This window comes from Botryllus schlosseri, chromosome 11 (genome assembly GCF_051294905.1).
Source record: "Botryllus schlosseri isolate E-star chromosome 11, Bs_hap1, whole genome shotgun sequence".
Classification (NCBI taxonomy): domain Eukaryota; kingdom Metazoa; phylum Chordata; class Ascidiacea; order Stolidobranchia; family Styelidae; genus Botryllus; species Botryllus schlosseri.
The window spans coordinates 27221301-27236988 of record NC_137246.1 but is presented as its reverse complement, the minus strand read 5'-3'; the positions used below and the strand labels follow the sequence as shown (position 1 = coordinate 27236988).

Genomic DNA, 15688 nt, shown 5'->3' with positions numbered 1-15688 from the left:
AAATCTTCAACACAACTTAAGCCGCGTTAAATTGACTATTTGAAATACACGCAGATCAATATATACTTGTTCTATCGAAATTAAATTTATTATCAACGGAAAACCCATGGTAAAGAAAGTCGATTTATACTATTGAAACTAAACAGCAGTGCTCGTGATTTTAGCCGTTGAATACGTTGGAGATTTCGGAGACTTGAGACGTTCAGTCGTCGAGATCTTGGTCACATTTCCCTTCCCACTGCCCGTAGTGCGTGAACCGTTTCTGGCTGCCATGTGGATATTCGATAGTGTTTTAGATCTTTTCAATATTGGTTTGAGTTCTTGCAAGTTCATCGCAGTCGTGGAATACCAGCGTTTTAGTTTTGCTGTAATCTGAGAGAACTCGCCACTGTTAGGAGTACTCTTCGGGGCGATTTCCTGCCTGTCGTCTTTCTGGCTCACGCTGTGGCCTCCCGGAGAGAGCTCATTCGGATTTTGCAAGGTTTCAGAGCCAGGGACAACGCAATATGAAGTGGCCGTCATTGTCGAATGATCCATCTCATTCAAAGGTAAAGTGTGATATTGGTGGTTAGCAACCGCATCTGTAAAAGTAATGTTACCGTAGGTATAAACGCGTAGTGAGCGAGTGCGAGCGATTCGAAGTCTAACAGAATTCGTTTGGAATCGTTTGAATGCGGAATGTCCCATTTTCAACACGACTCCAGAAAACTACATCGTGTGCATGCTTTTGTGCTCTGTTAGCTACTCTTCCTCAAACTACTTCGGAATATCGGAACAGGGTTATCAGAGATATTGTGCTCCCGATTCGTTGCTGAGGCTTAGCAGGTCGCCACAATAGCCTAAAATTCCAAGATAATATATTTTGAACGTGACGAAAAGGCATCGCATGTATGGATCCGATAGAATATCTACATGCGCTCGAGATTACCGGACCATGATCTGACATATCGACTTCATCTTCCGGCACAAGCCGCTTCATTTTCAACGTATTGTCTTTTATGTTATCTTATGTTGCTTTTCATTCAGAGTGCAGTGTGCAAGTGTGCAGCATGCCTATTATTTACTGACATAATCCCGGGTAGGTGTCTGATTTCAAATACTACTCAAAGTCGTTTCGTCGCATCTTTTCATTTTATCGCAATCTTGTGCTTTGAAATGATGAAAATTCCTATTGAGCTAATGATGATTTGCATTTCATCGTAACTGAAATCGGAAAATGGGAGCTTCCGGTAAATTTGCAATGGGATTTCATTCATTTACTTATTGTATCAGTATGCTTATCAAATTCACCAACCTCGCCAATCCGAAACTGAATTACGTTCCAACCTACGTTGCCTGCGCAAAGTGTTGCGCAGTATCGTGTACTGGGGCTTGCTGGTGTCAGCACAATTCGATGTCGACGCGTAATGTCGTGGCATATTACAATTACGCGCGCCTAACCCTTCATCAGTAGCGCTTCGCCGTATTTCGCTGACAGAGGGTGACCTCATCAGTGATTTCGTTAACGTGTCGTCCTTCGATGGTGATTGTGAATCAAATGATAGCTCGTCGCTGAATGAGACTTTTGAACATGCTTTTCGACGGAACGCATCACCCGTTTCTGCAGTATTAAACAAAGAAAGCTTTAAAATCAAGGTTACCTAGATATCAATGGCTTTTATAAAGAATTCTTTGACATTGGTGGAGTGGGGTAGGCCTGCAGTAGCATTTTCTTGCATTGTGTCTTGTGAATCGCCTTGTTGCCTACATTGTCTTGAGCGGATGAACATACGACAATTATGACAAAGTACATTATTTTCCATTTGACAATCACGATTGCCTTACAAAAGCAAGTCCTTCAACTTATTACCTACAACTTATTCCACATATAAACTACTTCTGAATCAGCACGCGATAAATTGGATATAGATTCTACTCGAAAATACTGTAGCACAGGCGTATCTTGACGGACCAGGTGACGGTATTTTCGCCGTTTAACTTGGCTGCATCGCTCAGCTGTATGAACTGGTTTAACCTCTAAAATGCGCCGAAAATAATCAATTAAAAACAGAAGATTAGTGGTTCATTTAGCGCCCTATCAAATCAGGCTATTGCATATTGAATATTGCTTCAACTTTAGGCATACTGACGATTGTCATTTATTGTTTTCTTCACGTAAATCATTTGTTTTTGGCCAATAATCATTAGTAATAAACTTTGTCTCATCTTATTTCACTCGCGGTTATAGAAAGCACCAGTCGGCCTAATAGGGTATTTTACTGTAGCGCATAAACAAATATTGTTTTTAAATCAGTATCAACCCATATGGAAATCGAGCCGTGGCAGTCGTTGTCATATTTTCACTTTGATGATGGCTCTGGTTCCCAACTTTTACTCGGTGGTATATCACAATATTGGCAGTATTTGTTAGTGACCTAAATGCATGCAGTAATAGCAAAAGTATAACGAGCTTATAATGTTACTGGAACAAATTTACCGTCACAGTAAGGCTCTGACTTTGCGTGACAGATGACCTATTCTATTGCACACAGTCCATTTGTTTTCTTTTGATTATAATCATCAATCCTCGAGAGATATTGCTAACAAATATATATTCCAATACCTTGCGTCCGACGATCTCGAACTATCCTTGAAAGGGATGGGATGGGTGTGACAAGCGTCACTGGTGCATCAGATATTTTGTTCTCGACGTGATTTAGAGCTCTTTTCGGTTTCTGATGGCGATTTATGGAAGAGAGGTATCTTCTACTGTCATTCGGGAATGATAGTTCATCAACGGAATGCATCTTGACCTAGAAATAAATTAAAGCGGAACTCGTAACCAGTGACAGAGGATGTGGATAGGAAGAATGAGCAATGGACAATGGACATTGATCAGTGTAGCGTTAGCAATTGATAAAACGCAGATTAAATATGATTGAACGAACAAACGAACGAATACAGCGGAGTGCAGGGGACATTGTTTTCGTAATAACTGGCTCCATATTCGTATACTGGGATTTATTACAATAAATATTAGTATAAGTGCCAAAGGAATTATCCAATCTTTGTCTAGGCGTGATTCTTGACTGGTGTTACATGGAACACTAGAGGTACCCTAAGTCAGTCTCAGTGGTTTAGGCCTATATATAAAGGTCAAGTCACACACTGAACTCGTATACATGTGATTTGTGATGACACGCCATCATTGGTTGTAATTTATGTTATGTTATTGTTCTGAACAATGCCGATATTTCAGACTTGGAGGACAGATTATAGGTGGATCGGTGCCTGATCAATATTTTAATTTATATTTTCGGAATCGGTGCAACAGCAGCTTTCGATCAAGATCCAATTCAGTAATTTCTGCGGTCGGGAAGATAGCTTTTGGATTGCCAGAAATCCTACAGTCGCTTACGCAAAACAATTCTCCACTTCAGCCTCAGCGAAGCGGAACAAAGCTGCAAAATCGGTCGTTGCCGTTCCTTGTTTAATTTCTATAGTTACATGTTCATTGTGATTTATGACACAGCGAAAATCTGGGGTTCTGCGAAGTCCTGCAGATTAACGTAAGTGTTCCGCAGGCTCGCAAAGTTTAAGGCTAGGTCCAATTAAGGCACCCGCTGTCGCCATATTCGTGGTGTCAAACAGTATAGATAGATAGATAGTGTAATGGTTATGCGTCCGGCTTCTCGAGCGGTAGGTCGTGGGTTCGATCCCCGGCCGGGTCATACCAAAGACTCGAAAAATGGTATCCGCAGCTATCCTGCTAGGCGCTCAGCAATCACGGATAGCATGGAGGAGAAAAAAAAAACGGGGGCGCAGACTAGATGACCTCATGGGGCCGTATCGCAACTCCGTCGCCAAAGCATCTCGATGGTGCAGGCGAGAAAGAATATCATATCTCTCTCTATATATATACAGTTAGTAGAAGAATTGCGTCGCCTAAGGATGCTATCTTTCGACAATATTGATCAAATTACTCACCGCGGTTAATTGTCTGAACTCCTTCGCGGGCTGGTTCCGAATTCCGGATTGACGCGGAGAAGTCGTTACATATTTCAAGCAGGGACGAATACTCGATGCCGAGAAAGTTCGAGCGGACTGACTTAAGTCAGGGTGATTCGTGTCATCGAGATACCAAGATCTAGTACTGATGTTATCTTTGTAATATCTCTTGCCAGGATGTGTATATTGCAGACAACACTTGCAATTCATCGACTGTAGCAATTTATTCCCCCCTTCAATAGTGTGTGAAGGATACGGTATTGTCGGAGAAGTCGCCGGCAAATAACGGCGAGCATAATCAGATAAAGGTGTTTGATTTGCGAACGGCGGTATGGCTGCTTCGGTGAATTGCTGCAGGCCTGGTGCGGGAATATCTTGGCTCTGTTCTTCGTCTCTAGTAAATATTTCGACACTTCGATTACCCGCATTAGGACTCTTCAATGTCCCGGTCACGACGCCACAGCTATACGAATAAATATATAAATTTAGGGCCTTATCGACTTGCCTTTTCTGCGCATTTGATTTCTAGCCAATGCATAAGCGATGCCCGCACTGCAGAACTGTACAGTGCAGTGGTCGGGAACCTATATGGCTCGCGAGCCATATATGGCTCTTTTGGGGATAAGATATGGCTCTTTGCCAAATATTTATTTTTATACTGAATTCATCAATATTGCAGCAACTTGTTGGTATAAATTTTCATCGCGGCCAGAATAATTATTCTCGCGACAGTATAAACGTGTCTTTGAGAGGTAAAGACAATGCCGTTTTCAGGTTTAGGAGCTCGGACCCCCTCTTTTCAAACTTCTCAACGTACTGTCGCGCCGGCGACCAATATCACTCTTGAATTCGATGAACCCGACTCGAAATCTTGGATTGCACCATACGTTGAATGATCAAAGAGAATAGCAGACATGACGACGCCCATATGACAACGCAGTTTTCAAATACAAATTATCTTTCTGATCTACGACGCGAAATGAACTGCCGTGGACGTTACATTCACAATTACAAACTCGAATTGCAAATTGCCGACGTTCTTGATTGGTAAATAGCTCTGTAGTACCGACGATAGAAGGTAGGCGAGTAGCGCAACGTTATGACGTGTTATACCGACGAATACTTTGAGAATTGAGAATTCGATCAGTATTTAGATTCTCGGCTATCAATGCGACAGTTAGATGCTATTTATGATGAATTGCGTTATCAATGGCGAGGCTTGGTCCGTCAGTGCCTCGATCACCTCTGCTTTCGCGCTTTATTTCCGAACAATAAATATGCAAATTGTGTGACCTAGAGAGAAAAATGTTCAAAATCTTGTCAGCCATGAACATCGATAGAAAATACCAATACTAATTGAAGGTTTCACAATTTTCATTCACTCATCCTGACGACAGGTGAGGTACTGCCTGACTGTCCTCCCCTGACCCGGCGTATCTGATGTATCACAGTTTATCATGGTTTAAATAAGGCAACTAGCGTGATTAGTGCGAGTTTTACAGACTAAATGCGGCGCATACGACGAATCCCATGTGGTGAGTTCGAATCAGTGCTACCATGACGTCACGGATTTTCAATTGTGACGTAACAATTGATTGTCATGTATGGCTATTTGGGAGTTAAAATGGGAAAAATAGGGCCAATATGGCTTTTCAGACCAAAAAGGTTCCCGACCCCTGGTATAGTGTATTTAGTCATAGTGCGAAACGACAAGTCCGGCGTACACTGTACGAGTGTACGTACAGACATTTGCCATTCTCGTGCTTACGAGAATAAGCTCCCATTTGACACGAACTGAAGTTCATTTTTACTGTATTTCTTCCTAATTCTAATCCAATTTTTCTGCTCGCCTAGTTCTGGTTCTGGAAATAAAATGAGAAGAGCTTCTTGGAGGTACAGAACTGCAATATACAATTGAATAGTATATTCATATTGAAATAAACCCGAATATTTTCGGCTGACACTCGTCAGGGGTAACAATTTCATGCTGGTGACGTCACATTTTGTGATTTGATTGTTGATATACAGTGTTCTTTCCAATTCTCTACTAGTTGCTGACGATGACGATTACCCCTGCCGAGTGTCAGCCGAAAATATTCGGGTTTATTTCAACACGAATATACTATTTAATTGAAATAAAATGTATATTCTTTTATGGAGAAGCCAATATAAAAGGCTAAACTAACTCATGCCTCGGTCAGGAAGTTCCCATTCTTGTCGAATTAAATGAAATATATATGCAGATGATATAAACCTGCTGAATAAATCGTCATGGTGTGGATTTATTCCGGTCAGTTTACTGTCCTGAGATTCTCCTTCGTTTGCCTCAGTCTGGAATAGTTCGGTTGTTTCCTGACGCGAGTACGTGACGATAAGTGCCAACTTGAGTAAAATCAATACCGATCGATCTACGTACGCTCGCAGCCTGATTCGTTAATTTGATTGTCATCACGCCAGCGCACTGCGAAAGTGCGAAAGCCAGCCCGGCGAGATAGAAAGACCACCCGTAATACGTGTTATCCCATGAGAGGCCGTACGATTGACTGTTTTTTGAGGAGTATATCACGAGCCCGACCATATTCATTAGTCCTGCAAAGGAAACATATTTCTCTAGCATGCACATTGCACAAACTGAACCGGACTTAATAGTCACGTTCAACCATGTCCTCGCATTCGATGTGACAGAAGAGAATAACTAATCAATGTGCGACGAGAGCAGGGTTATATAGAACTCCATCGACGAGAGATTGAGAACATCGATATACAATTGAATAAAATATTCACATCATTGAAATAAACACAAATGTTTTCGGTTGACACTCGCCAGGGGCCATCGTCAGCAACTAGTAGAGAATTGAAAGGAACATTGTATTAGAGGTCGACCGATATTGATTTTTACAGGCCGATACCGATACCGATATTTCGACGCTCACAAGGCCGATAACTGATATCATAGGCCGATATTAATATGGAAGGAGCAGAGAACTATTTCGCCAAAAATATTATATATTAGGCAAGGTGGCACTTGTTCATACCACAGAAAGGTGAACAACAAACGAGAAAACTGAAATTGAAAAGACTCATTGCTTAATTGTGAACATTCGTTGAAATTTGGGATAACCCGAAAATCAAAACATGATACAGAATTGCAGATCAGTTCAGAAAAGGTAGATTGTAGTTAGATATAAAATATCGGTCGCGATATCGGCCTAGATTGGCCGATACCGATATTCGAGAAAGTTCAAAATATCGGCGCCGATAATCGGCCAAGCCGATAATCGGTCGACCTCTACATTGTATATCAAGAATCGCATCACTCTCAGTAATGAACTGCATCATCGCTTGAATGCAATTACTGTCATTAACACTTTCAAGGGTATAGCGTCCAAGTGTAATGAATTCGTTGACAGAGCAATACGCCAAAGGAAAGTAAAACATCATTATCGGGTAATATCTAAGTAGAAAGTTCATATCGAATACGACGTGACTTTGACGTATAGGCTATACGTATGTATATAGCAGGGGGTGGATATTGGACAGCCTGTTCTACCGGTAAGTCTGATCACATGGGCCGAGGAAGGAAAATATTTGATAAAATAAATAGTTTGGTAATAATACATGCAACTACCAATATTATCAACAAATTCATTCATGAAGTTGAAATAATTTTTGCGCGGCTTCACAACGAATCTCAATAACTTGTCATAACGTTCGCGTTTAGGTGCGCATCATCAGCTTGCCGAGGCGTTCTGTTTCTGCAATTAGAAATTTTATGTGGAAGGCATTTCACAAGAAAGCAATGATGGCCCCTGTCCTCGGTGCGAAGTCCCCGCCGTAGTCGATTTAACATGGATATTTAGCGTTCAGGTGGGCCATTACGACTGTCGGCTGGAATGCGGCCGTAAGCTATATATGTAATCTGTATGCGGTCGTGAGTAGCAAAATGATTGAACACTCATGGTTTAGTTAGACTCTATGTATAGAGCAGTGGTTCTTAAAACCGTTACTAGCCTCATGAGACCTTACGCTAATATGCAAGCATTCGACGACCCCCAAATTATACACAAAAAGAAAAACCGACGACACTGCTGCAAAAAGGAACTGTGAATTAAAAAAGGATTAAAATTGAGTAACTTCAGAAGTAGCCACATACAACGAGCAGAAACAATTCGACGAGATAGGCCTACGCGGTATGACTCACCAGAGAGCACAAATAGAATCCCTGTTAGAACAGTGATTGTCGATCGTTGCTTCGTCATAAACACACCTCCCAAGAACGCGACGAGGCCAGTAAAGGCAAAAACTATGCTGGATATTGGGAATACGTTGGACCTCCTCATCGCATCTAAAATACAGCAGATACAACGTTATCGCCCAAGTTCATTCATAGTCTTCGTCATTTTATTGAAATTCGCATCATATCAGAACACCAAAAGTTTGCGATATAATAAAATATTGAAATAAACCCAACTATTTTCGCTTGACACTCGTCAGGGGAATCGTCAGCAACTATACAGTAGATAATCGGGAAGAACTTTATATCTCAATTGTTGTATCACCGAATAATGACAATTACAATAAATGTTGAAATCGCAGTACTAGATTCGAACTCGGGTGGAGTCTTATTATAACTATATTCTGCAAAGCTGTTATTGTTATCCATGATATTAAACTTCCAATCGACCGAATTCGTTTCTAGCAATGAGACTATAGTCTTAATTGTGACTTCGCTGTACACGGCAAGTAATGTTATATCGGGAGCATGATGAGGTCATGTGGATATTATTATTAAGCCAAGACCGTAAAATCTGGAGGCAAAACTATATTATTATCGCCAATCGTAGTTACGTAAAATTACAGTCTATATCTGTATCGCACACGCAATCTTGTTTTTTTGTCTTACCGATGATATCGCCGAATGCACCGAACCCTCCTTGTTGGTGGACTGGATTTACGTAAATTGGCTGGCAAGAAAATTCACACGAATCTAAAGACAACATATTTTTGTGCGAGTGTCGTGAAAATTCTACTCGCAACTTTTCATGCAAGTCAGTGATGTAGGCTATGTCGTCTGTACTAAAGTTATTACAGCGTGTATTCTGCAATGTAAAATATAAAGATTTCCAACAATTTCCAAGTCACCACCGACTGCTACCAATGCGCAACTACCAAACAGATTCGCCTCCTAGAGTCCTAGGCTATGTATTGGCAATACAGATGACCTGCTTCAGTATAGTTCACGTGTGTCAACAATAGTGTAGAAATAAATACATGGCTGTAATTAATCAGGGACAGAGAAAGAAATTCCATGAACCGCTAAATAACACATTCTCCCCAGACTTGTACAAGAACTATGGAACAAAAACGACCTTGAAAAATCCGCAACTAACCAACTGACTAAAACACAACTATAACTATAACTGAACTATAACGAATTACCTAATTGTAAAATTAGCCAAGAAATATTGGATATAGAATCTGCACTTCAGAAATAGGGGCTTTCGAGTTTGAAATGGGGAGGGGGTCGTCCCCCTGGGTACGCCACTTGATGACTCTGAGCTAGCAATGGCCGCAATAACATCAGTCATCACACTATACATCATACCGGTATCACGATTCACGCCAAACGACGACATGTGTTTTATTGTTGTTCCAAAGCATTTTTATAATACGCAACTAGAACTACTCAAAATAACAATAGCTAGTTGACCAATCTTAATCAATAATCGGTAGATTAAATTTTCATCTGCCGAACACACACACACACACACACACAATGTACGAATGCGATATACAAGACACACAACGCGATACAACTATGGTTAGTACTTAGTACAAATCTGATTCCCCATTAGAGAGTTTTGGGTCTATGCAATATGCACCTATACAAATCAAATCTAAAAAATATCAATACATGCCTTGTATGCAACATATACGCCACAGCCCTGAACAGACTCGGATTTTATTCGCTTTGAGAGAGCGGCCGTGATATCCATACGAGCCGTTTTTGAAGTTCCACGAAGTTATTCCACATCGCCAGTTGTCCGTAAAAGTAGAAACTGACACCAGAATTAGCGCAAGAATAGCAATAACGCAGGTAGACCGTACTTTCCAGCTAGTGCGGACGATTTTTTGGAGCTCAAAGGTAAAATAAGGCTCATTTTGCATCTCTTCATGAGCAACATCAAATGTTTCTGTCTGTTTCTGCACCAAATAACGCGCTCGATTGGCTCAGTCGGAATAAAGCGCCAGGTCCCATTTCGAGAAAAAGACGATCTCTGGGGAATACTGAGTCAGGAAGAAACGCTTTCAATTGTTGCGTCAAATTTTCTGGGCAGAGAGAATCGACTTTCCATCAGAATTGTGAGAACAAAAACCGTTATCGATTTTACAAATCAATCAATTCCATGTGATAATTCGAAATTCTGCGACATGCAGTTGAATTCCATGTTTGGCCTCGCAGAGGAAATATATACTCACCAATGTCACCATGTATACGCCTGTTCCATATTAGACTGGAATTCATTGTATCTTAAAGCCAACGACTATGATTTCATGTACTTCAGTTGAGTTTATTGTTACCAATTTCATCATTTCAATACAACACAAGACTGCGATACAGTGAAAAGATACGAAGGTGTCAAAACTACTTGGAGTAGTATATTCGAAATCAGACACTCACCTGAGCCAAAATGATGTAAAACGAAGAGGCCTATGCTTAGTTGAAGTCAATGATATATATATGATATATGATAGATAGATATATATAATTAGATGATTGGTTGAAGTGGAGTAGTCTCTTTCGTGAGATGTTATCTTTAGCTGAACTTAAACTTGTAAGGTCTTCAACCTAATTTGTAAGAAAATTCGATGGAACTTTAATATGCAACTGTAAACTTTATGCGTATATATCCACTGAGCAGCAGTGATGAGCTCAATCTCCTGGGACTTCCTTTTTCTATTTTTGGAAGGTGATTTGTAATCGATTAATTCATACTTCAAATTCACACCGACAGCCAAAGACTTGGACAATTACATGATTCTATTTGTATAATTAGACTTATTTGAGCATAACGCTGGTAATCTATTTCTAATCTAATTTGTCACATGTTTCCGATATATAATTTCGGGATTCCCTACAGGATAACTATATTGTCGTGAAAAACGAGTCAAGGTTGCTGTACCGACATTTGTCATTATCATGCTTATATATAAGAATGAGCTTTGAGTTGATGTGGACCGAGCTTGTTCTTTGTAATCCAAAACTTAATTCAATTTCCAAGTATTTGCGAATTCAGTAGTTGAAATTAGAATCTAATTTTAAAAAGAACTGTGCACCTATTATTCTGATCCTAATGTACTTTGAAAAAAACTGAAGATATTCTGGTTGTCGATCTCCGCCAGCAAATTTACATTTACGAGCCACGATTATTACGTCATAATATTCACGAACGCACTCGCATCAACCTCAAGTCGAAAAGGTGTTATAAAGCGCAAGAAAATATTCTGGGGGCCGCTTCGAGCGGGGCGATGGCGGACTGAAGCTGCGCACTTCAACTTCGTAACATGGAATGGAAAGATTTCGTTCGGAGAAATCCGAGAAGAATGTCTGCTACCGGAGACTCCGACAGAACGAATTTTACGTCTTCGTGGCGGGATTTACCGGTTTCTTGCTCATCGCAGGGATTCTGTACGACATCATCAACTACACCGCGCTGCAGTCACCCCTCCAAACAACTCAAACATTTTCATACCTCATTCTGGTATGTGATTCAACATTTCATTAGAATTGGCATCATGGCTCGCGCCGGATAGGCAAGTTATATTTACCGACCTATTCCAGTCAGACCTGCTCAACTATGTAATTCTAGTTATCTAATTAACATAGAATTATAATCTAATTGGTGAAATGTTTCTATGATATCATTTTAATTCTAATGTAATTCCTGCTTTTCCTGAAAATGCTATAAGTGGTTCTCAAACAGGGGGCGTGACAGCATCTGAAGGAAGGGCGCGAAGATGCGGTCTGGTGACAATTTTTTTCGCGGTTGGCGCGATTTACCTACAATTCATAGTTATTGCTCTGTGTATAGTCCGAATTTCATTCAATTTCTAATGCCGTACTCAGTCGACCATTCTGGAAATTAGAGATGAATATCGATTTATTTATTTGGGTGCTGCGTAATAAATGGTAGGCTATTTACTACCAGTTTCATCACATTGATGGCATCGTCAGGTATTGTAAAATTAGGCTCAGACTGCTCAGTGCTCATGCTCAGTGCTCAATTCACTTTGCATCCGATCAAGCTTTCAAATTGCATGTAGGTGTAGTGTCGGACAAGGGTATGCAATCTGCGGCCCACAGAAAAACTCTTGCGGCCCACGAACAAGTGCCAATTGTGTTCAAATTTAGCTATAGTCCGTTACGTGTCAGCTAAGCTCAAATGGGCTAAAACACGGGCCAAAGCACTAAAGTTTGCATAGGTTTGCTGACTTCGCAAACGAAAATTTATGAAAAAATCTGTTCAACGACTAGGAAACTTTCTCGAATCGGGTGGTTTCCCTAAAACTGCCCACGATTTAGGGATGGTGTCAACGTGAGGTTCACGTTCGCGTTCTGTGTGTGAACCCGAGAATTTCAGAGGTTCACGTTCAGAAACGAAGCTTGGTAGGTTTTGCACTGTGAACCTTTTTCATACAATACAATTTTCACTTCATTTTAACAGCTTTGATTTAAATTTATTGCATTTTAACTGCGGGCCACTCTATGCATGGCGCTGACAGTAACAAAAATAAACACTAAACGAGCATTCACCTTGACAATCTCAAAAATTTACTTCATTTTTTACAAAACTTTGCTCGAAATATCCAGCTTTCCGTTTGTGAATATTTAGTGACTCTCTGCTGTGATGTCAAAAATCTAGCAGGCGTACAAGGCCAATAGCGGTTGCAATAATAGAAACCCGTTTTACATTCTGCTCAATATCAACGTAGCAATACTACGAAGACGCCGAACACATTGTCCGGTCTGGCCTAGACCGTTACGGCGTAAGCTTATATTCCCTTGCTAGTCCTCGTCGAAATTGTTGGCAAAGCGACGGAAGATATTGATTTTATGGGATTATTATATCATTTGATTTCCTCAGTTGATACATTCGTCAATATGCATTTCAGCATTGTGGCCCGAGTCGTCGCTAGGTATCGTATACAATTGTGCAATGTACAATAATATAGGCTATGACTTCACTGAAATGTCGGGTTGGAATTAGCAATATGACGTCACGTGACGTCATGATGTTCGCGTTCACACGAACCTGAACCTTTCAGAGGTTCACACCATCCCTAGCCACGATTGGTATGTGTAATTTGTGTATTGTGAATTATTTAGGTAAGTTCTGCCATCGCCGTTGGTTAACCAGTTGTTATGAGACGGCGAGGCTTGCAGCTACTAAAAAGCCTATGTGAATTCCGCAAGTCGTAATTTACTCTTCTTAGAGTTAATAAAAGTTTCCACCGCTCTCTAACGTGATGAGTTCATCAAGGATAATAGTCGCAAGCAGAGTTGGAGACCTCCACAAATTCTAGTTGTCTGCTTGACTAATTAAAGCAAAATGCCGGTGATGTAATTTGCGAATGCTACTATATGTTCTTATTTTAATTCTAAATCTAGTATTCCTGAAAATGCTATAGGAATGCGGAACGAGCCAAGCTTCGTGTAAGACATTTGCCATTCGCATGTTTACGAGAACCGGGCCTGTTTTTTCTTGTATTTGTTTGCGTATTCAGTCATTCTAATCTAATTTGGAGAACTGCCCGCCCGACCGCCCAAGTCTAGTCGAAAAAGTACGAATAGCTGCGTTCCCACCAAGGCTGGGATTATACACAATTTCCATTATATAACGTTGCGTCCAATTTCTGTTTAGGTCTTGCATGTCGTCACGTTCATCCTGTCGATCGCAGGCTTCGTCCACAGTACCCTCCGCTATCAAACGTCGATGGACCGGATCTCTTTTGCTCTAATCGGTACGTTTTTACGCGTCCACCTGGTCGCAATGTTACAGACAGATTTTCAGCGCTCGCTTCCCTTCATTTTTTCAGTTTGCAATGGGTTCAGTTTCGTCGCCAGGATAAGCCTGGAGCTGGTGTTCGTCAACTATCGTGTGGAGTATTACAACTGAGCGGGCAAATTGATTGTTTAATAAAGTTCTTTCGCCGACTCGCAATAGTGACACTATAGAGCAGTGGTTCTCAAGCTTTTTCACTGTGGGAGCCATTTTATGAACCTCAACTCTGTCGGGAGCCGCATGATGGCACGAATAACGTAATTTATTGAGAATAGAAAAATATCATCAAAAATGGTATCAACGAAATGGTGTACGGCTAAAATAGCGACGGCCTTAATAGCGACGGCCAAAACACCGACTGGCCACAACAGCGACGGCCATAACAGCGACGGCCAAAACCGCGATTGGCTCAAACAGCGACGGCCAAAACAAATACGACAATTTCCCCAGACGACACTGTGACAGCGGGCACTCCCCATACGGACAACTTCCGAAACGACGTTACCCAGCCACGTCCCTTCACCGATGGTATACCGAGGTATACCCTTCACCGTTGAAGCCGATTGCGGATGATTTACAATTTACATTCTTCCAGATAGTAAATAGATAGTGATCACCACAGATTTAGCGTCACAACATGTTTATTGAGACTTAATCCACAATCTTTCTGAGTTCCGAGAGCATGTGAATTGAGTTTGGATGAACAAGGCGTGACGCTAAATCTGTGGTGATCACTATCTATTTTGCAACTTAGTGCGAAACTTGAAATTGAATTTGATTTTTCACAAGTTTGTCATAACGAGGTTTCATCGTGGAGGAAGCTGTGCACAAGAGCTGTTTCAGATGACGATCAGTCAATCGGTTGCGATATTTGCTTTTGATCCTCACTAATTTGCTGAAAAGGGCTTCACATACATAGGTTGAACCGAACATGCAGGCATTCTTCGATGCGTTAGCTATCAGGTTGGGGTATTTTTCTTCAGGAACAGCACCCCAAAATTCAAGGAGTCCATTGCTTTGAAACAACAGTCGCAATTCTATATCGGACTGCAAGTCCAGCAGTTCCATCTGAAAAATATCAGGGGCAGTGGCGGCATCTACTGCCATTGGGTTTGAAAATATATTCATCAGGGGTACGGAATGATGCATTCCCTCTATTCGACGTTTAAACCCGTCAATCAAGGTACTAATAACCTGGTCATATGTTTTGAATGATCCATTCTGTCGGTGGTTTGAAAGCGTTACAAAATGTGTCGTAACACCCTCCTCTAGGTGCTTTCTCCAAAGACACAATTTCTCAATGAAACCAGACACTGTCCCGTACCAGGCGTGACAGAGCTTGTTATTTCCTTGTAAGTTCCGATTTAGTGACGACAGGTGTGAGGTAATATCCACCATGAACGCCAAGTCAGCAACCCAGTGTTCGTTTCCCAACTGAGGGATGTCTTTCTTTCCTTCGACAAATATTTTAATCTCAGGAAGTAGCGCGTAAAATCTTTTGAGGCATGCAGCTCGGCTTAGCCATCGTACAGCGGTGAACATGATCAAGTCTCCATGGTCAGCATCAATATCGGTGAGAAAAGCCTTGAATTTTCGATGGTTAAGTGCGTTTGCTCGAATCCAATTTACGGTCGATA

The 15688-nt window shown here is 41.1% G+C and overlaps 3 protein-coding genes across 3 annotated transcripts in view; 1 reads left to right on the top strand and 2 right to left on the bottom strand.

The window, feature by feature from the left end:
• Positions 1-15688, bottom strand: part of LOC145449724 (atlastin-2-like) — a 214325-nt gene that overhangs the window by 160242 nt on the left and 38395 nt on the right. The window lies entirely within an intron of this gene.
• On the bottom strand, positions 67-10328 carry LOC145450346 (uncharacterized). Its single transcript, XM_080328858.1, has 9 exons — positions 9906-10328; positions 8891-8974; positions 8189-8332; positions 6404-6576; positions 6242-6339; positions 3967-4450; positions 2603-2792; positions 1295-1600; positions 67-581 (listed from the first exon to the last, which is right to left on the bottom strand). The coding sequence occupies exons 1-9, from the start codon at positions 10153-10155 to the stop codon at positions 139-141; spliced, it is 2172 nt and encodes a 723-aa protein (XP_080184984.1). The 5' UTR covers positions 10156-10328; the 3' UTR covers positions 67-138.
• On the top strand, positions 11461-14210 carry LOC145450357 (uncharacterized). Its single transcript, XM_080328868.1, has 3 exons — positions 11461-11750; positions 13911-14010; positions 14086-14210. The coding sequence occupies exons 1-3, from the start codon at positions 11559-11561 to the stop codon at positions 14163-14165; spliced, it is 372 nt and encodes a 123-aa protein (XP_080184994.1). The 5' UTR covers positions 11461-11558; the 3' UTR covers positions 14166-14210.